At 38.4% G+C, this 24,626-nt stretch overlaps 1 protein-coding gene across 1 annotated transcript in view; it reads left to right on the top strand.

The window, feature by feature from the left end:
• Positions 1 to 10,394, top strand: part of LOC132770980 (pancreatic lipase-related protein 2-like) — a 28,794-nt gene extending 18,400 nt beyond the window's left edge. The window contains exons 9-13 of the mRNA XM_060768493.2: positions 1,443 to 1,567; positions 1,771 to 1,900; positions 5,335 to 5,446; positions 8,611 to 8,775; positions 10,287 to 10,394. Of these exons, the coding sequence (XP_060624476.2) occupies positions 1,443 to 1,567; positions 1,771 to 1,900; positions 5,335 to 5,446; positions 8,611 to 8,775; positions 10,287 to 10,368 (614 nt within the window). The 3' untranslated portion in view covers positions 10,369 to 10,394. The remainder of the gene's footprint in view (positions 1 to 1,442; positions 1,568 to 1,770; positions 1,901 to 5,334; positions 5,447 to 8,610; positions 8,776 to 10,286) is intronic.
• Positions 10,395 to 24,626: the final 14,232 nt, after the last annotated feature.

The raw sequence follows: 24,626 nt of genomic DNA, 5'->3' as shown, positions 1-24,626 counted from the left end.
TTGTCTCTGCAAGTTGAACGTTTGCAACTCATTGAAAATTGCCACCAATTTCCTTCATTTTAAAAAAGTATTTTGGGATTTAGAAGTGTGGGTTGATATTTTGGGACACTTTGGAGATTATTCATTTTAGCCAGAAAAAATATTCTGGAGGAGGATTAAACTTGGAGAGATTTCGGTTGTATGAAAAGCAGGACTGGGAGCAGCATATAGCATGCAGACCTCATTTTCCCTGCATCTGACATAGTCTTGAAAATGATTAAATATCCTCTTAAGGATTATCAGATGCATTTGATAAAAGGGGTTACTTTCTACATAAACTTATGACAAATAACTCGTGTCCATCTTTAAAATCCTGGATTTGCTATTTTCATACATGTATATGAGTATATGTATCTCATGTATGTATGTATGTATGAATGTATATATGTATAAGATAACATACAAATCAAAACTTTAAAAAAGTTTGCCTTTCAAGATAAATTCAAGAAGACATGTCAAAAAGTAAATAAATAATATAAGAAAATAGAGCCATGAGATAATTGGAGGTATTTTTAATTATGTTTCCCAAACTGAAAACATTCTACTACTACTTTAATTTAATTACTACTTATTAGAACATCACCTGCTATTTTAACATTTAGGTAATATATTTAATTCAATTGTAGTATCAAGGACTACTGGGATATTAGCAGTTGTCGCCATGGCACCATCTACTGGCCAAAGAAGGAACAGCTAACTAAGGACTGAACCAAAATGACTTAGTTGTTTTTTAACTGGGGCTCCTTCTACACTGCCATATAATCCAGAATATCAAGTCAGATAGTTCACATTGTCTGCTTTGAACTGGATTATCTGAATCTATACTGCCATATAATCCAATTCAAAACAGATAGTGTGGATTTTAGTCAACTGTGTGGAATGGGCCTCAGAAAGCCAACATACTACTTCTGACACACAGAAGTCATGTGCTCCCATTGCTAATACGTTCCTTTAAAGTCTCTTACCTTCTTATTTGAGTTACTTTTTTGAACTTTGTACCGGAATGTATGAGCTGTCATACTGATCTTAATAAGTTACTCTTTTTCAACTAAGTCAGAGTAACAAAATTTTCATCTTTATTAGCATACTGCCGAAACCACATTCAAGCCATTGGTTGAATTAACTAAAACATTAAAATCCAAATCAATTCCCATGGTGGCATTGTAATGCCAGCACAGAGAACTTCCTTCCCCCAGACCCTGGATAATACCAGGAAGGTAATCTGGAAGTTTTCCTCTTTGCCTCGAGCAGGTTTTTGGCATCCATAGAGAGCTGCAGTGGGAAAAAAGAGGTGATGCTTATTTTGGTTCTGCTGGATTCTGCTGTTCTAACAACATGAATCCAACAACACATTGAATTGGCTTTCTACCCAAACTGAAATACTTATTGGACATTTGTTCCAGAAATTGCATCTTCTAGATCAGCTGGATGCTCACATAAACGAAGCTTACGGTATTATTCGGACAGTATTTTTATTCCTGATGGATTTCTTGGATACCAGTGCAAAACATTTGACTCCTTTGCATCGGTAAGTATAAAATCCAGGCAAACTCACAAAGTAGATAAAATCAGGTGAGGGCGATCATATGTACTCTAAAGGATGAAGTGTAAAGCATAAAACAAAATACAATATAATCTTACTATGCAGAGAATGAATCTAAGATGAGACTATTTCATCTCCTGAGACATCACATAAATTGGAAACTGATCAATAACATTGGTTTTGTGTAGGGAAAATGCTTTCCTTGTCCCAGAGAAGGCTGTCCTATGATGGGTCACTATGCTGATCAATTTGCAGATAAAACTAAGGCGATACATCAAGTGTTTTATCTAACCACAAAAGCTGTTCCACCATTTGCTTGTAAGTGTTAATATTCTTAAATTGTATTTCTTCGTATGGATATTTTCCAAGTTGGCCCTGTCTTGTGGTGACTGGGTAATAGAATTTTTTAAGCAAAATTTATGTAGAGAAGCTTTGCTTTTGCCCAAAACTTTTCTATATAAATCTTAACCAAGGTCTCCCATAGTCCAGTACTCAGACAACAACACCATACTAGTTTAGTACTCAACTGTGGTTCTGCGATTCAGCTCTGCATTAAAAGCTACTATGTTGTCATCTCAGAACATGCCATATCATTAATGATGCAGACATAATAAAAGTGCTTTCCTTTGCTAGCTATTTGTGTAAAAGCTGATCACTTGGAATAATACTTTTTTGAGATTTAAGTAAGACTCAGGCTATTTCTTAGCCACTTAGCAGGCAATGCATCTAGCTCTGAGTCACTGAAGACCAAATTCTTGCCATTTGTCATTTCCATTGAATTGAGGACAGGACTTGGAAAAGGTCTTCATGTTATTAACTGCCATCAACTAAATTTTGAGCTATAGTGACCTTATGAATGACAGTCCTTCAAGTCACCCTTTTGTTCAGATCTATCACATTCAATGATGTCACTTTCTTGATTGTTCTCATCCATCTGCAATGTGGTATTCCTCATTTTGTACTGCCTTCTAACCTATTAAGCATCCTTGCCTTTTCTACTGAGTCATATCTTCTCATGGTGTGTTCAAAGTACAACATTCCCAATTTAGTTATCTTGAACTCTAGGATGAGTTCAGTCTTGATTTTGTCTAAGGCAGTGGTTCTCAAGCTATGGGTCCCCAGATGTTTTGGCCTTCAACTCCCAGAAATCCTAACAGCTGGTTAACTGGCTGAGATTTCTAGGAATTGTAGGCCAAAACACCTGGAGACCCACAGGTTGAGAACCACTGCTCTAAGGACTTAATCACATAGGGCCCCATGCTGCCCATCAGAAGACACACACTCACTTCCGGCAAAGTCCCGTAGAAGAACCTTGCTGCAAGCATCCTAGGATGCTCCGGGCAGAATACAGGAAGATTAAAATAATGGCTTTTTAGACAGGATTTTGACCTTGTGTCGTTTATGGCCAGATTTGAGGATTTAGTGACTGCTCACTCCAGCACTTTGGACTGTTAATTGAAGACTGCTAGTCTTACCCACAGACTGTAGTGTGTTTTATGAATTTTAAAAATTTACTAGATGAGGTTTATGTGTGTTTATTATTTATGAATTTCTGTTGCTGTTTCAGAGGGTTGTGTATTGTTTGTTCTATGGCTGGCACTTCGAATGTGCTCTTGTGAGCTGCTCCAAGTCCCATCGGGAAGATGGTGGCAGGGTAGAAATCTATTATTATTATTATTATTATTATCATTATCATAATCATCATCAAGCTTCCCATGTTCTGTAGGCACCAATGAGGTCAGCATGTGATGGGGAAGCATCACTGTGGGTGATACGTGGTGCCCTTCATCAATGTAATGAGGTCCTAAGCCCAATTTGTTGTTGTTTTAGTTTTTTAGGAACTCACAGTATCTATGGAACTCTTCTCCAGCACAACATCTCAAATGCATTGATTTTTTTTTTCCTGTCAGCATTATTCACTGTCTCTCTTTCACTATCATAAACAGAAATTGGAAATATGATGGCGAGGACAATTAAAACTTTAATATTCAGTTACATATCTTTATTCTTCAGGATCTTGTCTAGTTCCTTGATAGTTGCCCTTCCAAGACTATGATTTCTTGAAGACAGTCTCTATCCTGATTAATGATTGGGTACATAAAGTCTTGAATTACATCAATGTCTTCACTATCTACTTTAAAGTTATGAATATCTCCTGTGGTCATTATTTTTGTTTTTGTAATATTCTACTGTAATCAGGCCCGTAGCCAGGATTTCGTTTCGGGGGGGGGGGCTAAAAAGTTTTCGGGGGGGGGCTAAAAAAAAATTTCAGGGGGGTTTCGGGGGGCTGAGTTTCAGGGGGGGGCTGAGTCTGAGTGAAAGAGGGTCTAGCCTAGCAAACCTTTTGTATCCTTACCCCAATACCCCCATGCATATGGGATATATTGAGTATGGTGATCAGATCATGATATGAATAAACATAACAGTTTAAATAATGCACCAGTAAGGCCTTTTCGCGAACCACCATGAGAATTTTGGGGGGGGGGGGCTGAAGCCCCCCGAGCGCCCCCCCCCCCCCCCCCCCCCCGGCTACATGCCTGACTGTAATCCTCCCTTTGCACTTACTTTCTGGACTTTCTTCAGTAATCATTCAAAGTCTCAGCTATGCAGAGAACATAATTGCTTTTGATCCTCAAGATCAAGCACAGGAGTTAGAATCTTCCTCTTTAGATAACAAGGCAAGTGAAGACAAATTGATGAGAAACTCTTGTGGGAAACAACCAGGTGATGCTGACCTAAGCAAGAAGGCTTGCTTACAGATTAGGGCAGATTGTCAGCTTTGCTATTCATCAAGGCTTCGTGGGAAGCAGAAATTTCAGGGTAGATGTAATGCTTTCATGTCTGTTTATTAGGTCACATAACCCCCAGTTTCTAGTTCAGGCAGTGTGGCTTTCAAGTAACATCTAGGCCTGAGTTCTTTTGGTCCTTGGTTCTTGTTTCAAGTCTTGGTTTTGGATTTAAGTTTCCTGGGACTTTTCCGTGTCCTTGTTTGGTATCCCTGTTCAAGTTTTGCTTCTGGATTTAGGCTGTATTTGAGTTTTGGGACTATCTTTGAACTGTATTGCTTTTGGATTTCTAAGAGACAAATGACTGCTGACTTTTTGGGTTTACGCCTTATTTCATTGCTCATGCTTTCCCCCAATATATTTTTTGAGTGTTTTTGCAACAAGTTGTTTGCTTCTACTCTGGACTCTTGTGTGATGTTATCGTCATAGGTGGCTTCAGGCCTGGGGTGCGACACAATTGATAATTATATTACCACTAATTATGTTATTTTCTTGTGGTTTCCCTTTTGTTTTCTAGTCGTTCTTAATTTATTGTGTTAAAAAGTTATATTTTATCCTCTTCTGATGTTGAGAGCTGCTTTGAGCATTGCTTGACTTAATGCAAGCAGATTTAAATATAACCAGATTAATTAATGGCTTAATTAATATATTTCAATAGTGGAAAAAACACTTGGGTAATTTATTATAAAAATCTCCCACGCCCTTACACCCAAGTCCTATGATGTCTCTTGGGAACCCCATTCCCATTGTAGCCCAAAATTATGAATAGGTTCAATTGGAGGTAAATGAAACTTTGTGATTGACATTATTCCCTTACCTTGAGTTGAAGTTTGAATCCAGCTGTTGACTTGGAAAGCTGCATGTCAAGTTTATATATTTCAAAATACAAATTATGCTTTTATGTCATTCTGACTATGTTTTATCTATATAAGCATGTAGCTAATCTGTCTCCTTTTTTCTTCATAGGTTGGAGAAAACGTGTATCTGTAAAATTGTTTGGCACCCAAATAGAGAGAGGGAATATTACCGTAGCCTTGATTGGAGCTAATGAGATCAGAAAGGAATACCTAATTTTCACGTACGTTTAACTTCACCATGAAATATAAACTCTTCCTTTAGGGCTTATAAAGAGTAATTCTCAGAGCTTTCCAACTAATTTATATTTTATATTTAGACTCCAGGCACATCAGTATGTCCCTACTTCTAATCCAACTTTTAAAAGAATTCTCAAGTCTCATTATATACAGCGGTGTAGCAAAATCAAGGTTTGTCCTTTGGCATTAAAAAAATCTAAATAATTACATCTTGTTCATATATCAATCATAATCTTCAGTACTAATTTTCCAAACTCTCTCTTGATTCAAAGGAGGTTTAAGTTCAGGATTGCCTTGATTAATAGAAACATCATGTGGCAGCTAAAAAAGTCAACGCCAACTGCAACAATAGGAGCCTAGTATCTAGAAGAAACAATTCTGTTCTTCTTTGGTAAAGCTTACTTGGACTACTATGTTCAGCGTTGAGCATCACAATTCAGGAGGATATTGACACGCTGGAACATGTCCAGAGGAAGATGCTCAAAATGGTCAATAATCTGGAAACCAATCACATTTCCATCTAGGGCCACATCAGCCTTATGGTTGCCTTCAAAGAACTATCAAATCTATGTACAGAGGATCAATGGATATAGATGGCCAATTATAATTTTTTTACCTAGTGGTCAGTGCTCTTTAGTTTTTACCCAATTCGGGTCCTCAGATGTTGTTGAATGATAACTCCCATCACTTTTGATGACCCACCATGTGGACTGGGAATAATGGGAACTGAAACCCAGCAGCACTTGTGGCTCTGAGATTGAGGAAAGGTTAAAGGGCATTTTAAAGTCAGACATCCAACCCCACAATCCTGACTAAATACAATGAACTGCAGCCTTCCAGATGTTATCGTATCACAACTCCCATCAACTCTAGTCATGTCTAATAATGTCGGAGTCCCTGGTGGCGCAGTGGGTTAAACCCCTGTGCCGGCAGGACTGAAGACCAACAGGTTACAGGTTCGAATCCAGGGAAAGGTGGATGAGCTCCCTCTATCAGCTCCAGCTCCTCATGTGGGGACATGAGAGAAGCCTCCCACAAGGATGATAAAACATAAAATCATCCGGGCGTCCCCTGGGCAACGTCCTTGCAGACGGCCAATTCTCTCACACCAGAAGCGACTTGCAGTTTCTGAGGTCACTCCTGACACGACCAAAAATGTCTAATAATGAAGAATACAGGAGTTGTAGCTCAGCATCTGAAGGGCCAAATAAAATGATATGTTGTGTTGAATTTGGCTCATGTGCCTTGTGTTTGCTTTAGTAAGACTTCCATCTCCAGCTTTGAATATCACAATTCAAGAAAGATATTGACAAGCTGGAATGTGTCCAAAGAAAGGTGACAAAAATGGTCAAAGAAAATATGCCTTTAGAGGAGTGTTATAGGGAGTATTTATCCTGGAGAAGTTCGATTGGATGGCCCCTGTGGTCTATTCCAATTCTATGATTCTAGTTAAATAGGTCTCGGCACACAAACATCAGCTAATTAAGTACATTACTCTAATTATTAGTCACTGTTCAATGCTGCAATGAATTAATAAACTAAATTTAAATATCACACAGCAGTGATAGCACAGCCCTTTCAAACTGATATCATTTCATGTTCTTGTCTTCCCTACATGATAAAGAGATTTGGGGTAAGATATGGGGATTGCAGAGATCTAGGCTAGTATTATAGAAATGTTACATTGCAATTGTGTGTATAGCCACTCATACATGTGATATTGATTCCAATGGAAAAACCACAAAAGAGTGAAGGATTGTAGCATAATTCCTATTATTGTCACAAACATTCATGGTATGTGTAACAGCTGAAGCATTGGGCTCTAAAGCAAAATTTTATATTGAGCAAAAATTGCAGCAGATGAAATGTCTTTGCACAATGCTAAGAGTTTTATTATAGTCTTTGCTCAGTTTGTGAGATTAGCATCATAAGCCTAAAAGCAATTAGACATCGATGTCTAAAACTGTTTCCATGTGCTGTATCTCTTCTTACTTGAATAGAATCAATTCAGTAATCTCCTTGAAAAGTAAAGTTTAATGGGCTTTGTAATTGTAGCTTTAGGATTAAAAACAATACTTTCTCATTTTGGAATAATCTTTATTATTCTCTCTGAAATGGAACATGGGTGATCCTATGCTTCGCAGAGAAACTGGTGCCACCCAGAAACAGAGCTTGGGAAGGTTGTTTTTTGGAGTACAAAGTTGGGTGTCTATGGAGATGGGGGTTCTTGGGATGTCCCAATCTGTTCTCAGAAGTAAAACAGCTCTTTCCTAGGATACTCTTCCCAAATATGATTATTTGAAGCTAGAGTAATGTATTAAAAATTGAATACGGAATTAGAGTCCAGTATGTTAACAGAAGAATTAGATGTTCATTATTCCTCCACAGTGGTAGATGAGCCTCTAAAGCTGTGGTTATTAACCTGTGGGCCACCAGTGGGCTGCAAGGACGAAAATCTGGTCTGCAAGCCTCCTTCCTCTTTATTGTATTGTATTGTGTTGTATTGTATTTCCACTCCACCTGCCACTCCTTCCCTGTCGCTGACCAGCCCCGATCCCTTGGATAGACCACATCAGCTCTAGATTATTAAATATAGTTTTCTGTGGGCGAGCAGATGGTGACTACTGGATGGCATATGTTCTGTATCAGAAACTAGAGCTGATGTGGTCTATCCAATGCAGCTTTCTGAATAAGCACACCAAATAACCAAACCAAATCTATAAAGTTGACCAAAACTGATTCTTAACTCTCTTGGTACTGATGTTGGAGAGTGGTCCCTGGTCAAAGTGGTCCCTGGACAAGTGGGCCCTGGTCAAAAAAAGGTTGGGAACCACTGCTCTAAATGGGCACTTAATATGTAGAGGTGAAATCTGTGAAAACGGGCAGCTCATAGATGGAATGGTCAGAGGGAGAAAGAGCCAACAAGATCCTATAGCTGAAATAGATGAGCATACATGCATATGTGGGTATGTCACTTATCACCACTGAAGTTATATTTCTTCCATTGTTCACCACCTTACAGGATATTGACTTGAACCTAATTATTTGACTAAAAGAATTTAGATATAGTATTTTTATTTTTATTTTAAAGTGCAAATTTGTCACACCTCATGAAAATGTGTGTTTTTATATATTTATTTCTTTACAGTGGGTTTCTTTATCCAAGGTATGCTTACACAAGAGTTGTTGATGTACCTATTTCTGGAGAGATTGTAGCAGTTGAGTTTCAGTGGAAAACACACGCAGCTTGGCAAAGAATTAGCCACATAGGAGCACGAGATATCAGCATTGTATATGGAAAAAATGGAAATTCGTAAGTATGGCTGTAAAATGAGTAATTAAAAGCAATTTTCAGGACTAGCCTCATGTATGATCTGGCCATAATACATTAGTGAATCTTCCCAGACCACATGCTTGCATAATGGCAGGAAAGACTATGTACAAGCCTCTGTTTTAAAAATCCCCGAGATACCTGGGAGCAATGCATTGCAAGATGCCCAAATACCCTGATCCTGATTAATCTTGGAAGTTAAGCAAGATCAGACTATGTTAATGCTCAGATGGAAGATTGTCAACAAAAGAAGAAATTAGTAAAACCACCTCTGAGAATTTCTTCCTGAAGAAAACTCTATGAAGATCATGAGGTTGCCATATGTCAACAGGAAACTTAATAACTTTCAGTATGGTGGTAGAGATTAGGGCTCAGCTGTAGTTTGTCTGTAGGAAGCTGATAGAGATGGTAGGTATTGATACTAGGCTTGGTTTTGCCTCAAGATGGGCCAGGACTAACACAATCTAGGGTAATCAGAACTAACACTATCCAGATGAAACAAAACCATATTAGGGCAAATGCAATATTGCTGCTACCTAGAGTGAGTGTGTGTATTGGAGTGAGTGTAAGTTCTGTTTATTTCGGCAGGTTTACTCTAAGTGGGGCTAATGTTACATTCATGTCATGTTTTATGAGTGCTATGGTACTTAGGTATTTCAGGGGAGTTTCCACTCTCACCATCAGTTTTGCATAAAAGCCTTCAAAGGACACATCTACACAGGACAAACTAAGTCAGTTAGAGGGTGAATGCCGTGGACTCCATGGTGGTCATGACACACAGGATCCGTTCAGAGTAATGTGGGAGAAGGCCTTTTAATATAGCCTTCTCTCACATGAAAAAAAAAACATAGCCTTCTCTCACATCTGATACTCTGGAGCTTAACACAGACTTCTCCCTCATTAAACAAAGTTGTGGGGAAGTTCAGAGCTTCCCTACATTTTGGGCCAATCTAAAGAGTTGTACTGCTTCCTATTCATTGTTTTGTTGCTCCAACTAGTTTCACTTTGTTGAGGAGTAATGTTTGCTATCATTCAATTATGTATGAAATACAAATGTTAAAACAAAAGGTGATTAGAAATCGGGTTAAATAGTTGGCACTGGCCAACACACATATTGGTGCTTCAAATGTCAACCCTGTTTCTGGGTATATTTGATCTACTAATTCCAAAAAAGGTACCAGTTTCCCCATCAGCTCTAATTGTTGAAATACATAACATATGGCATCTACCAGTCACCATCTGCTTGCCCATAGAAAACCATGATACTCATATCTAAGAAACTAGAGCTGATGAAGTCTATTAACTGCAATTTTCTGACTCAGTGCCCCAAATAACCCCAGGCACAGACCTAGAAACCAGGACACCAATATTTTTGTTTGTTGCACTGTGTTATATCTGGGGTAATAAATAGGCCTTTCATTTTCATAAAGCCTATTTTACATTTGCATTTTTAAAAATGTGTCCTAAAAATAATAATTACCTTTTGTTTTCAGATCAGTATTTTGTGGCAGTACAACTGTCTACCCCGAGGTTTGGCAGAAACTTTCACCTTGTGAAGCACACATGAAACGTTGACATTTTTGCCAACTGTACTGTGGGAATGGAGAATAAATATATTTTTCTTTATCAATATCATTGGAGAGCTGTTTTTAATTGTGCTATTACTGCTTCTAGCAGAGTTAGACCTTCAAGGAGAAAAGCTGCTTAGCTTGTATCACACAGGTCTAGGCTCAATATGTTTAGCTCATGGGTTGAATGGGCCACTGTCATTTGTCTCAGGGCCCAGCTGCATCCTGACTTATATATTAAAATTGTATAGAAAGTAACCTTCCTAGTTTATATGAATTCTCTTTTTGGTTGTTTAGTCTCAGTTTGCACAAGACTAGTTTACAGGAAGTAGATTCTTGTTTGGTTCTTCAGCACAGTAGATCTACAAGCTTGACTTGATCTTATTTAAAGACTTCCATGACAAGCATTCTAATCAACCAAGGTGGGGTTTTACTCATGGTATTGATGTAATGACATCCTTTAACATTTCCTCCTCTTCTGTTATATTTATGAATCATAGAATCACAGAATCATTGAGTTGGAAGAGACTTCATGGGCCATCCAGTTTAACCCCTATGGCATACGTAGGAGCTATTTAACATTGCCTAAACTAACACTATAAACAGGCAGATGGCTGCAATAATTTACAACACATGTGTGTTGGAGAGGCTGGAACATTATGTGGATGATTATATTTTTTACATTTGAAGCCACAGCACTGGCCCTACAGCCAGAGCTTAGAAATAATTAATTGAATGATTCATTACATTATAAACACATTCGGTGTATAAACCAAGACACCAAGATATATTTTTTTTGGTTGGGCTGTATACTTGATCGGATTATATGAAGTTTCTGGAGTATAACAACTACATTCAAAGTAAGTGCCACACAATTAAACAGGAAATAACAGTTTCAAACCAGGATCAGAATTTTTTTCAAATTTTGTTACATAGTGTTATAGTAGATTGACTTTTAATTAAAGTCATTCTAGAAATTAATTTGTAGTCACTGTTTACACAATTGTTTTGTAAATTTAAAAATATTTAAAATAATGATGCAATATGCCCCTAGGGCAAAGAGTGACAACCTCCATTCTCTGGGAATCCTTCGTCTTCCGTACATTAAATAAAGAATTTTCTAGCAGTCTAGGAGTGGATAAGTTTGGTTCATTTATTCAATGCCCTCATAAAAAAGAATAATGCTTGTTATGAATGGGGAAGTAACAAAACTGACAGATTCACCCACCCAGCTTGGCTTTGAAAAGTCTGGCTCTGTTTCCCTATGTATTTAGAGATATTTGTGTGTTGCATTCTAGCCCTGGAACACCTCTTCACCCAGCATCACAGAGAGTCCAGTAGTAACTAAGTACAGCATGTTATTTACAATAGCATACACAAAAGGGGGAAAGGGCAATTCCCAAAAAAGCAGTAGAAAAGGTGCTATGAAATAGCAGTAGTCCATAGATGCAAAGATCAATAGTCCAAAATAGCAAGGTACATTATATCCAGGAAGTCAAGAACATAGGCATAAATCCATAAGCATGAAAATAGGAACTTTTCAGGAACACAGGCGAACACAGGAGACAAGATACACAAACATGAGAGCTGATCCAGGAACTTGATTCTATGGCAACATTGTCTGCTCTGGAGAGACTAAGAAAACATCATTTAATTTAAACTCAGGCCGTACCAAGAAACCATGAGGTCATCTCTTTGACATCTGGATTTGAAAGACTTCTCACAAAGATTCGAGGACTTCTCACAAAGTCTTTCTCGCTGTCTAATTAATATATCCTTCACTCCCTCCGTGTGGAGGCCTAATCTGATATTGCGGGTAAACTCCTCATCTGTTGAAGGCTGATTCCCATGAGAACTGTTGTAACTGTTGGCGCTTCTCTCTGATCTAAGGCCTGCAATTCAGCCTGTGTCTCAACCTGATCACATACAGACTCAGTGAAAAAACCATCATCCCCCTCATCATCCTCCAAGCATTTCCTAGCATCCTGTTGCCGAGCCCCAACACTGTGATGCTCAATTATGACTATATCTTTTATCTTCTGACAGACACCCATCTTGAACAGCGACATTGCAAGCAGGTGCTATATAATCATTCCCATGTTGGCAGTAGCTGTGCTTATGAATGTAGAGAATGCAGTTGGGTAAGAATACACACACATGTAGGTCAAGGTCCACCTCTCTTCACCTTAAGTGACAGCACAAAGGAAGTACTTTCCATGTAATACATTGGCACAGTTGCTGTTCTTGTGCTGCACAGAACCGCATACCTGTCCATCCACACAACTCTAAGTAGCATCTTTTGGGCATGATGAAATATCTTGCAATGGAGAGTAAGGGCACTTCCAGACAGGCCCAAAATGTGGGACCTGTCTCACTTTTACCTAAGGGGTCCAAATGATGCTTCAGGTAAAAGCTAATTAATGCAGAGAAATCTGGGTTTTCCCAGTTTGTTGTTGTTTATTCATTCAGTCGCTTCTGACTCTTCGTGACCGCATGGACCAGCCCATGCCAGAGCTCCTTGTCAGCCGTCGCCACCCCCAGCTCCTTCATGGTCAAGCCAGTCACTTTAAGGATAACATCCATCCATCTTGGCCCTGCCATTGATTTTAATTGCGTAATTGTGTGTTGTTAATGTTACTGCTTTGTTTTTTGAGTTATTTTGCTGTTTGTTGTTGCTGTTGTTTTTACTATTGTATTTGGGCTCGGCCTCTTGTAAGCCGCACTGAGTCCTTTGGGAGATGGTTGCGGGGTACAAATAAAGGATTATTATTATTATTATTATTATTATTATTATCTTGCCCTTGATCGCCCCTCTTCCTTTTTCATTACACTGCTCTTAGCATCATTATCTTCTCCGAGCTTTCCTGTCTACTCATTAAGTGGCCAAAGTACTTCATCTTTGCCTCTAATATTCATTCTTCCAGTGAGCAGCCAGGCATTATCTCCTGAAGTGTGGACTGGTTTAATCTTCTTATGGTCCAAGGCACTCTCAGAATTTTCCTCCAACACCACAGTTCAAAAGTGTCCCAGTTTACTCCATATTATTTAAACACCTGGAAAGATCCGGACCTTAAGTTAAGGTCCAGATCTTTCCAGGTGTGGGTCCTGTGGGGATTGACTTCTGGCACTGCAGAAGCAGTCCTGAGGGTCAATCCCCATAGCCATTCCAGTTTTTCAGGCTCCTAGAGCCTAAAGGAGCCTGAGGGTACCCACACCCTCTGCTCCAAAACTTACAGGATGGGCCTGCTGGCAGTGCAGACCCCTCTGTAGAGTAATCCTGGTGCTTGAAAATGATGTGTCAGGAGGTAGCAGAGGAGGTGACCATTTTATAAGAAGCTTCATTTCATAAGAGTTTATTTGACTTTTTGAAAATGTCACAAACAAGTTTGAAAGTAAAATAAGTTCCCACCTTCAACAATGCAGTGCATTGCTTTGCCACTAGAGGGCCCCTTCTCCAAATCTTTGCACAATGGCGTTAAAATGCTGGTCTTCTCATTACAAGAAATGTGTATATGCGAAGCTCCTGTCTCATTTTAACTACCAAGGCCCCATAGTATCTGAAGACAAACTCAGATGTTGCACAAGAGAGTTCTGTTTTTCTGTTTCTCTCTTGTGCATGTCTACTAAGTCAAACTAGCTGAAGAAGTTATCTATGCTTTGAAGAAGGTAGCTCCAGTCATGCAATCCAACAAAGACAATGACACACCTTGAACAGCTGGTTTCAGCAGTCTCTAATTGTTAGTTGCATTACTGTTCTTCCCTCATTCAACTGGCATGGAAAAGGACATGCTTGGGGAGATTTTTATCCTTGAGTGCCAAAACAAAACATCAAGGTCTGATGAAACTTTGTAATCTTACTGTCTGAAGTAAAAACAAAAGACGCCAACCCAATCTTGTTTGGGGAAAAGTTCCAAAATTGGTTTGCTGCTATTGTAAAGAGCAGTCATGTATCCTTTAGCTTAGCTTCTTTCAAATTGGAACAGAGCCACTGAAAAGGGATGTAAATCACAGACATATTTATATAGAAGGAAGGAGGTAGTGTTTTAGGTATTACAGAAGAACAAAGTCACAATCTACATGAGATTTACTTAAATCTGCACATGTTTCCACTGGGAAAATCTGTAGTAAGTTGTGAACTAAACTCAAGAATAACAAAAAACAACAAAAAAGTGATCAAGAGGCTGAAAAACAAGAATGCAATTTAGGTGTTATGATGGTAGTATGAGTCTGAAAAAAGAGATAATTTTAAGGCTAGTTACTCAATATACCTGTCTGTTTGCTAGTCCCAAGCAGAGTAAGCCCAACAAATCAGGGAAATTTACTTATTTTATTTATTTGTCATATTATTGTGGTGTCCCACTATATCTAAAGATCTCAGTGCACCATACAATAAAATCAAATTGACCAACTTAAACAATTTAAAGCAGATCAAAATAATTTAACTTACAATATGTCAATTGATTAGATGACTATTGTCGTTGTGTGCCTTCATCTCAGACATAGGACAACCCTGAGGCAGACCAATCATGCAGTTTTCTGACACTAAGAGTGTGTGACTTGCCCAAGATCACCCAGAAGGTTTTAATGGTTATACATGGAGTCAAACCATGTTCTCTAGCATTGTAGTACAATGTTCGAACTACTATGCTTTCCTTGGAACTTGGCCAGTACATTTCAAAACTACTGACCAACTTATTTTTGTACTATTGGCCAAACTATGATTCAGTCCCTTCGAAGATTTCTGGTAATGTATCGAAGTGTATTTGTATTTGGAATGAAACAATCGCCTGAGAAGCCCATCAAAGGCACATTGATTTCACTGGAATTAAAAGACTAATTTGTATCTAGATGTTTAGATTGGACCTTAGTCATGATGAAAGTTATGTTTTAATGAGGCTTATCCTCATTAAAACGTCTAAGATATCTACAGATAGACAGAGCGTTAACAGATCAACAGATGAACAGAATCCAAAATTGATTGGACTGGTGAGTAGTGTTTGTCTGAGGCTATGTCACAATGTACCTGCTTACTAAGCCAGATGTGCATGGGATTCAATACTGAGGAATGTGTAGCCTGACGCTGGACTAAACGTTCCATCATTCTTTCTTACTGAACATATGGTTAGGCTCTAATTGGAATAATAAGCCATTAACATTGGTACAACTAGTACCCAATCCCAGTACCCACCTCAACTTGAAAGTTTCATGAAGTATAAGGAAAAGGCATTCACATTAGGACAAGGAAAGATACTTTAAGGGTTCTTTGGCATTTCACATCTCTTACTGAAGATATGGAAAAGATCAGAGACTATACTGATTAGTTATTTATCTACCTACTAGAACAGGTCTCCCCTAGTGAGAAAGACTTATGCACGTTTAATATAGAAAGCACATTTTCCATGGCTGGTCCTGCTAAATTAATTGTGATTGCAATGCCCTTGCCAACAAATCCTTAATTAAAGGTTAGGTTTATAACAGTGTGGCAATTAGAAGGGTGTGAATGAAGTTCGGTGACTTACACAGCATTGCATAAATAGAAAAGCCCTCGGAAATCACATAAGCTCTTACAAAACCACACAGTGTTCTAATATAGATAAGAAGAGTTCAGATTGACATATGAAATATACATAAGAACACAAAACATCTAGCCACCCAATTAGAACCATATCTGGAGAATTAACCTCTTTCTTCTGTTTGGACATATTGTCATACCTTGCATACTTCACAGATGGAAATAGGACCACCTCCCATAAAACTGATGTATTCATTCATTCTTTATGACTCCAAACAAAGTCTTACTTCTGATGAAAATTTCTCCTGCTATCTTTTGCTGTAACACCCATGCAGCCAGTTATACGTGGAATGTAGAACAAGTATACACATGAAAAGATATTACTACAATTCCATCAATCAGTTTTGAAGCTGTGTATCTGCATATCTTTGGAATTTCTCTATTAACTTTCTGGTACAAAAATAAAGTTTTCCAGTGATTATGAAGTAGAGCGATGAAAATGGTGATATGAGAGAATAGTCAGAATATTTTCAGGAAATGGGATAGCATAGTTGTTCTCAGGAAAGTCACACAGGTGTTTACTAAGTCTTAATAGTGTAACAGGAAATATAACATTCCTATATGATTTCCCTCATCAGAGATAAGGCTATCTGTTGTAACAATATATTATTTGTTGTGCCAAAGGCAATATTTTGCTGAATATCAGTTGTCAGGAAACTGTGAGTGTTGGGTAAGAATGAATTATCAGCCTAATGAATGAATTATCCTCTCAGGGCCCACCCAGACTGGCTGAAAACACAGTACCTGTCTTGGTTTTACCGGAGGCGTCCAAACAATGCCTCCGGTAAAAGCAAATTAATGTGGAGTAAACCACGGTTTCCCTGTTGTGCTCCACATTAATTAAACACCTCATTAGATCCGGATCTTTATGAAAGATCTGGGTCTAATGAAGTGATGGGTCTGTGGGAATTGACTACCAGGAGGGCACCCACCCCTTACCTCTACCCCAATTTACCCCCTAAAACTTACTGAAATGGTCCCTGACCCCCATGGAGCCTCTCCTCGTGGTGCAAGGAAATTACACATGAAGAGACGTGGGGGGAGGGGGGGGGCGGCTATGGATGCAGAGATTTTCCTCCTCACCCTTCCCATCCCCTCAGGCATCATTTTTTCGTGCCACAAGAAAATGAGGAGAGGCTCTATGGGGCCCAGGGACCTTTTCAGTAAGTTTTAGTGGTAAATTGGGGGCTTCAAGGGTGGCTTCATGCTATCCCGAGTGAAATTGGGATAGCATGTAGTCACCCCGGGAGGGAAATCCTGGGGTTGTGGGAGGAGGTGGGGACTAGAACCACACCGAAGTGGGTTACTTTAAGCTGCTTTGACACGGGTTTTAGTGATGTGTGGAAGCACCCTTAGGTGGGACCCAAAGCTAAGATGAGCCCTGAATCTGAGCAGGAAGGTTCAGAGAATAATTTTGCCTGAAGGACATATCAAGTCCTCATACCAGTTTCAGTCCAACTTATTCACAACAGTGGATGAGATAAATAAAGCTTATTTAAACCCTCAGTATTTTGCAGAACATTAAAGTTACATAGTATGCATGAGCAATATCTAACACATATGAGAGGTCTATGTGATCAGTACAGAATGTAGGCAGAGATTGTTTTCAATGTCTGGCACTGCATGTAGCCGTAATTTCTGGTTGTTGTCTCTGGGTACACAATATTGCATTTATCTAGCAAAAGATAAATAGCAGAACTCAGCAAACAACATAGGCCACAATGAGATGTCAGCTATTGTCAAAATAGAGTTTACCTGGCTCACTAAAACAGATCAGCTTACAGTACTCTCTTTCTTCACCCATAGTCCATTTTAAGCATGATTAATCCTAAACAGAGAAAAGAAAGATCTTTGAAGTTACTTCTCAATAGCATGAGGATAAGGGACTGAACAGGCATATTGGTTATTAACAACAGTGAAGTATATTTTATTTTTTACAGTAATCATTTCTATATTTCTATAAAGTTGGTGGCTTTCATGTCACTAGGGCAATAATTTCTCATTGGGACTCATCCAACCTTATCCTCCAAATATTTTCGACACCTTTATAGTTCATCTAAACTTCACTATAAGTGCAAAGGTCCTTGGTATTACTAGCATTTAGTTCCAGGACCTCCCATGAATATAAACATTTCCTCACTGACCCTTTGGAGCCACAAAGGGTGCTCGCCTTCATTTAAGTTCTTCCTGTAGTTGATATTTCTGTTTCTTTAAAATATTTTCTCTATTATAGACATAGAGACTGGAGCTTGTAACTCCTTATATTACAAGCATGTTTATGAACCCCTTGAAGTTCAAATAGTGAAGTACAGGATGCTTCTTCCTCTATAATAATATAATAATAACTTTATTTTTATACCCTGGCACTATCTCCTCAGGGCAGCTTTCAAAAGGAGAAGCCCAAAAATACAGATTAAAATAAGCACAATAAAGTAAAATCAACAACAGCACAACAGAAAAAAAAAAACCTTTCACAGATACAACATCATTTTAAAATCATGGCTGAATGATTAAGTGCTGAATGCAGAGGGCTCAGGGTATGTGCGATGGTTCCTAAATAGAGCCAGGGAAAAGTGCAAAATTCAATTCAAATTCAATAAGGTCCAGCTGGGAGGGTAATGTCCCTAGCCGTTTAAAGTGTCAAGATTACAGGCCCAACTATGGAGCTGTGGTGAGATCAAACCAATTCTCTGGTGAAACTGCCTAATCAAATGCACAACAGAACATCCAAGTTTTTAAGTCCTTGTGGAAAGTGGATAGAGTGGATGGCAATCTAATTTCATTTGATAGAGAGTTCCAGAGCCAAGAGGCCACCACCGAGAAGGCCCTCTCCCTTTTCCCCACCAACCGCACTTGAGACGGTGGCGGAAGCCAGAGAAGAGCCTCCCCAGAATATCTTAGAGTTTGTGCTGGTTCATAGGGGAAGATACAATCCTGAAAATAGGCAGGTCCTGAACTGTTTAGGGCTTTGTAGATAATCACCTGCACCTTGAATTGGGACCAGAAACGTATTGGCAGCCAGTGGAGCTGTTTGAACAGGGGGGTTGACCTCTCCCTGTAACCAGCTCCCATAAATAATCTGGCATGCTGTTTTGTTTACTGTTGAAAAGCCTACAAGTGAACTTGGACTTGATGCTGCTGCCACTTCCTCTGTAACAGATACATGCAAATCAGTTAACTGATTCACTCTAGAGCATTGGAAAAGTTGCACAAGCAGCACACCCCACATTCCACAAAGGCATGGTGGCATTTTTGTAAGGCGAGATGACTTGGTTGTCAATATTTGTCAATATATAGTTGAGTATTCATTAACAATTATAAATAGAAAATGGTCCTCCCTGCTGTGTTACTCAAGCAAACTTCAGAAATAATACGAGGCATTTCTGTAATTATGTGAATAATGTGATTTTTTTTTGTTGGCAATACCTTCCACTTACAGGAAGCCTTCTTCTACAGTAGCCCTTCTGCTTGCATCCAGAATATATCCAAAGAATGACTGACTGACGGACGGATGGACAGATAGGGTTGCAGAGCAATGCTGGTCTTCTCTGCAGTGTTGTATCTACTTTTTGTGCTGCCAAGTCTTTCCTAGATTTTCTTTTGCATAGGCTTTGGTTTCAGGAGGGAGGATGCAAAATATTCGATCTTGATTTTATTGCTTAATGGAACAATTGAGGTAATCTGCATGAGAGTAAGTCAAACAGTGAGCCAAAGCAAACAAAGACATCAGGATATAACTAGGAGTTACTGTCTGAGACCAAACATTACTAGTTGCCATAGGCCATCCCACACAAAACTGCATAATTAGAATCCATAATCAGAATACACACCTACCAACCTGGATCATTAGACAGATCATTTTCCTGAGGACTCTGTCATCTTAATTCTCAGTTAGTTACTCAGCAGGGAAAGGCAAGAATAACATACAGGATCTAAAGGAGAGTACTCTGCCCAAGGATTTCAGTGTATTCATGGAAATTGGATTGACAATGGTAAGTAACTGATAATGTAAATATTTTATATGGATTCTAGGACAATTTATTTTATATAACAAAGTTGAATGTGTTATTGACAATATTCAGCTTGCAATAGGTCTTATTATACAACTGTCATATTAATACTTTTAAGGCTTTTTCTAAAAGATGAGACACATACAATATATTCTCCACATGTTGCTGTTTTTGCTCTGTTTTTTCTTTATTTGCAGGAAAGGGCACTGAAGGTCACCCTCTAGTGGCATGTGAATGGATATCCCCACAATCTTTTTTCTCCTCTTCTGAAACCTTTTTTTAATACAATTCCAATACATTCTTCTCTATTGATTGTTGTTATTTGGTGTCAAGTTGACTTTGACATGGCAACCCTAGAGATATCCAAGTCACCTAATGGTCAACATCCCTGCTCAGTTCTTGTAAGTCAAATCAACCCACATGGAGTAAAGTCTTCACCTTTTCCTGCTGCCTTCCATTTTATCAAAGATAGTCATCTTTTTCAGTGGGTTGTGCTATTTCATGATAAGTCCAAAGTATGACAGCTTCAGCATAGTCAACTTGGCTTCTTTTGAGAGTTCAGGCTTGATTGGGTCTTAGACTTTCTTCTTATCTTTTTTCTCTGGGACTCATTTGTATTTTAGCTGTCCATGGTATCCATAGAGCAATCCTCCAGGATTAAATTTCAGTGTGAAACTTTCACAACCACTGGATGAACATGGGGGCCAAAAAAGAAATATTATTTTTTGAGTTCAAAGAATGTTCATAATAATTCATTTCTAGCTTCACAGTTAGAATGGTTGTGTTTCAATCGGTGAATGAATACTTTTGAACATTATGAAATTAGAAAGCTGTTGGCAAGTCATAAATGTTACTGGTTATTTAATGCTTAAATTCATATCTTATATGAATAGAGATGATTGTATTGTTCATGTTGTGTAACAAAGATAATGATCTAGGATATCCTAATATGTCCATGTTTATTAGATTTCCTGTTGTTTGTTGAAGATGTATCACATTTTGTTGACTTAAATGTAATTTAATACATAGTTTGATCATATATTCTCAGGAGGCATAGCTGTGGTAGCATTCACAACAAAACTCATGAAGAGTCTATAGCAACAATCCTGCAACACCTTAAAAACTAACTAGTTTTGTTATAGCAGAAAAGTTTTCAAAACGTACTGTAATACATAAATGCTCATGTTGTCATAAACTTTGTTAGTCTTTTATGTGTCATAGGACCCTTTGTAGAGTTTGAGGACTATTAAGGTGGTCTCCCAGAGAAATCTGGTGAATTCAGAAGGTTCACTAATGGCTCTTAGGGGATTTTCTTTTACTATAGCAGTCAGCTTTGATGACATCTAAACATGATCACAATGGTGGACATGAACATTTCTGAGTGTCTTTTCACATAGATTGGACCCAAACCAGTCATTTGTTTACTAGAAGTAAATGGGATTGTGACTATAATGGCAGAGAACTTGAAGGGAATACAATTGAATACATTCTAAAACTTACAGAACAGACAGTGCCAGCAGGAAATTGTTTTCTCTGTAAAAGCATTGTATCTGTTCAGACAAATTGTGCACAGCTATTTTGGGTGTGGGTAGGGGTGAGTTAACAAAAGGAATAGTTAATTCCTCTTGCAGTAAGAAGAGGTTCTATAGTTCCTCAAAGAGGTAGCAATGAGATTGATTTTTAAAAAGCTCTCCATTGACCTATTGTGGTAGACTAGATCCTTACTTGCCAATCTCACAATTTTAATTTTTTGGGCAAAGTCTTAAAGCACATGGCTCTTGGTTTAAGGGATTTCTAGAAGAGAAGGGTTTTATGTTTCAATCAGGCTTCCAGCTTTAGTCTTCTTGATGGATGTCCTATGTCAGGAACTTGGTAGGAACAGCATGTTGTTGTTTTTTCCAGCTAGATCTCTCAATGGCTTTCACTACCATTTACCATGGTATCATTCTGGAACACCTATCTGGCATGAGATGTGGAGGGACTGATCCATAGTTTGCTTGATTGTTCTTGGAAGGAGACTGCAGAATGTGAGGCAGGAACTGCTGGGATTTTCTCAGAAGAACTTCTCTCAGGCCCCTTCTATACTGCCATATAAAATCCAGATTATCTGCTTTGAACTGGATTATATACCAGTGTAGAAGGGGCCTCAGAGTTTTTCTCAGAAGTCCTTCTTTCTAATTAATATTTGCATGGAACCGCTGATAGAAGGTGTCTGACTATTTAAGTTTTGGTGCCACCAAAGTTACAGTGACCTTGATTGCACCCTGTTCAGATTTCTGTCATGCATTCTACTGAGTCAGATTTCTGCAAAGAAGCAAAAGACAGCTTTCCAAGTGGCTGATCTCAGGCCTTGAAATTCCTTTTCATGTAAGGATAGACTGACCTCTTCTCTGTTCTCATTTCCATGACAGATCAAGATCTTTTTCTTCACTTATTTAATTGCATTTTATTTTTTAGTCTCACATTTAAACATTTTCTTGTTTCAGCCTAGCTGTATGCTGCCTTGGATCCCATGCTGGAATGAAGGCAGCATACAAATAAAACAAACAAATAAGTAAATAATAAATATATATGTTGTATATTTTATAACATACATGTTAATCACACCCAACTCTATTTTGCCTTTCCATCCTAAAGTGGGGAAGAACAAATTGAAATTGGGGCAAGAAATGATTACTCGTGATCCATCAAATGACAGAGCAGGGAAGAGGGATTCAGTCTACACTAAATGAGGTTCGACATAAAGAGACAACTTTTCAGTTTAGATATGCTCCTGGCTTCAGCTCTGTACTTAAATTCCCAATCTTCAGAATAGCAGGCAATGCATTTACATAATTAAAACTAGTATTCCAGTAATGCTAACTTTGATCTTTCTTGGAGATTTGGGGGTGGGGATGTGGGGGCTGTGATATTTGCTCTATTATATCACATTTTGATTGCTATGATGCAGCCAACATAGTGCTTCCATTGAAGAATATCCAAAAACTGCAAAGACCCAAAATACGCAATGTTGTTAGACTATTGCCTGAAGCTGTTACAACAATTCCAATGGCTACCAATGCATTTCTGGGGACAATCCAAAGTTCTGGGCACAGCAAAAGATAAAGGTCATTTCCACAGTTTTTTACATTTTGTGACCCAGAGTAGTTTGGGGGATCCCAGGCCACCAGTGTGCCACCAATGAATACACCCACAAAATGACTAATGATCTTTCCATCTGCCCAGTCTCCCTGTTTCCATTCCTTGCTCGCAGCGCTTCTCTCAGAAGATCCTTCCACCATTAACACAAAAGGTGGGTGGAGTATACTGTAAACCACATTTAGTGGTAGGTCTCCACCTAGATCTGAAACTCTGTGTCTACTTCCCTGGAATTAAGCCAGGGCTTAATGAGACTTAGCTCCAAATTGATGTGCAGGTTTGGCTAGAAGGTTGTGGCATTATGGTGGATGTTTTTAGTTTCTGGAGAAGACAATTGACCTTACAGTAGAGCTCACCTTTGCTTCAGCTCCAACAAAATGAGGGAGACACCTAACTGGGCTTCTATTCATTTCAAAAGGAGTAAAGGATAATTAATTTGAAGCTGAATCCTTAGGGGAAATTACATAAGCAAAACAGAACACTGATGTTTAGAAAGTATGTTTAATGTGTATATTTGAATTTATTATAGATTAACATAATTTGGATTGCTCCCTTTCTCCTCCTTGGCACAGCAGAGGGTGAGGAAATATTTTATACTCTTTTATTCCAGGGAAGATATATATGCTTCACCATATATGAGCAAATTACTACAGCTGGTATAACTTCACAATTTGTGAAGTAATTAATGTATTTGTATTCAAGCATATTTCTTGTTAATGCTAATGTTTTTCTTAGTTTCAATAAGTTGTAATAGATTAAATAACACAGAGAACTGCATGACAGTTCAGACAGACTCCTCCTTTCTCTTCCTTCCATAAGATAACTAAATGCTATTTTTAGCATTGATCTGCCTAATTGTCAAGGTCAATTAAGCCAGGTGAACAGCAATAGTTCCTCCACATGATGCATCATTGGCTTCTGAAATAGTAGAGTCACCGTCTGCTGGCCCTACTTTCCCAATCCCACACATTTATCAGAGCATGTGCGCACAACACACTTAAGCCTGCGTGTCTGGGAATAAGCTTTACAAAACTCAATGGAATTTGTGTCTTTGTAGATAACTAGATTAATACTGTGAAATACTCAAATTTGAGCTGCTCATAGACTGATCTATGGTCACTAATTTGAACAGACAAATTGTAAATGAAACCCTACATTTCACACACACACACACAGAGTACATATACAGATACATCTATATAACTAAAAATGTAATGTTCATTTGTGGGATTAACATAACTCAAAAACCACTGGGCGAATTGACACCAAATGTGGAAACAATACACCTATCAGGCCAACGAGTGACCATCACTCATAAAAACACTGAAAATCATAGCAGAAGAGACTTAAAAAGCCAAAGAACAAAAATAAATTACAATGCATGCACAAAACCACATATACACACACAAACACTCATATATACACACACACACATATATCCATATAAATACACACAAAACACATATACAGATACTGGGCCAAAGGAATGCATGGCAGAGGATGGCTAGTATTTATATAAATAAAAATATAATGCTCATTTGTGGG

Source organism: Anolis sagrei, chromosome 3, assembly GCF_037176765.1.
Source record: "Anolis sagrei isolate rAnoSag1 chromosome 3, rAnoSag1.mat, whole genome shotgun sequence".
Classification (NCBI taxonomy): Eukaryota; Metazoa; Chordata; class Lepidosauria; order Squamata; family Dactyloidae; genus Anolis; species Anolis sagrei.
Note: the sequence above shows the minus strand (reverse complement) of the source record. Positions and strands in the feature narration are given on the sequence as shown.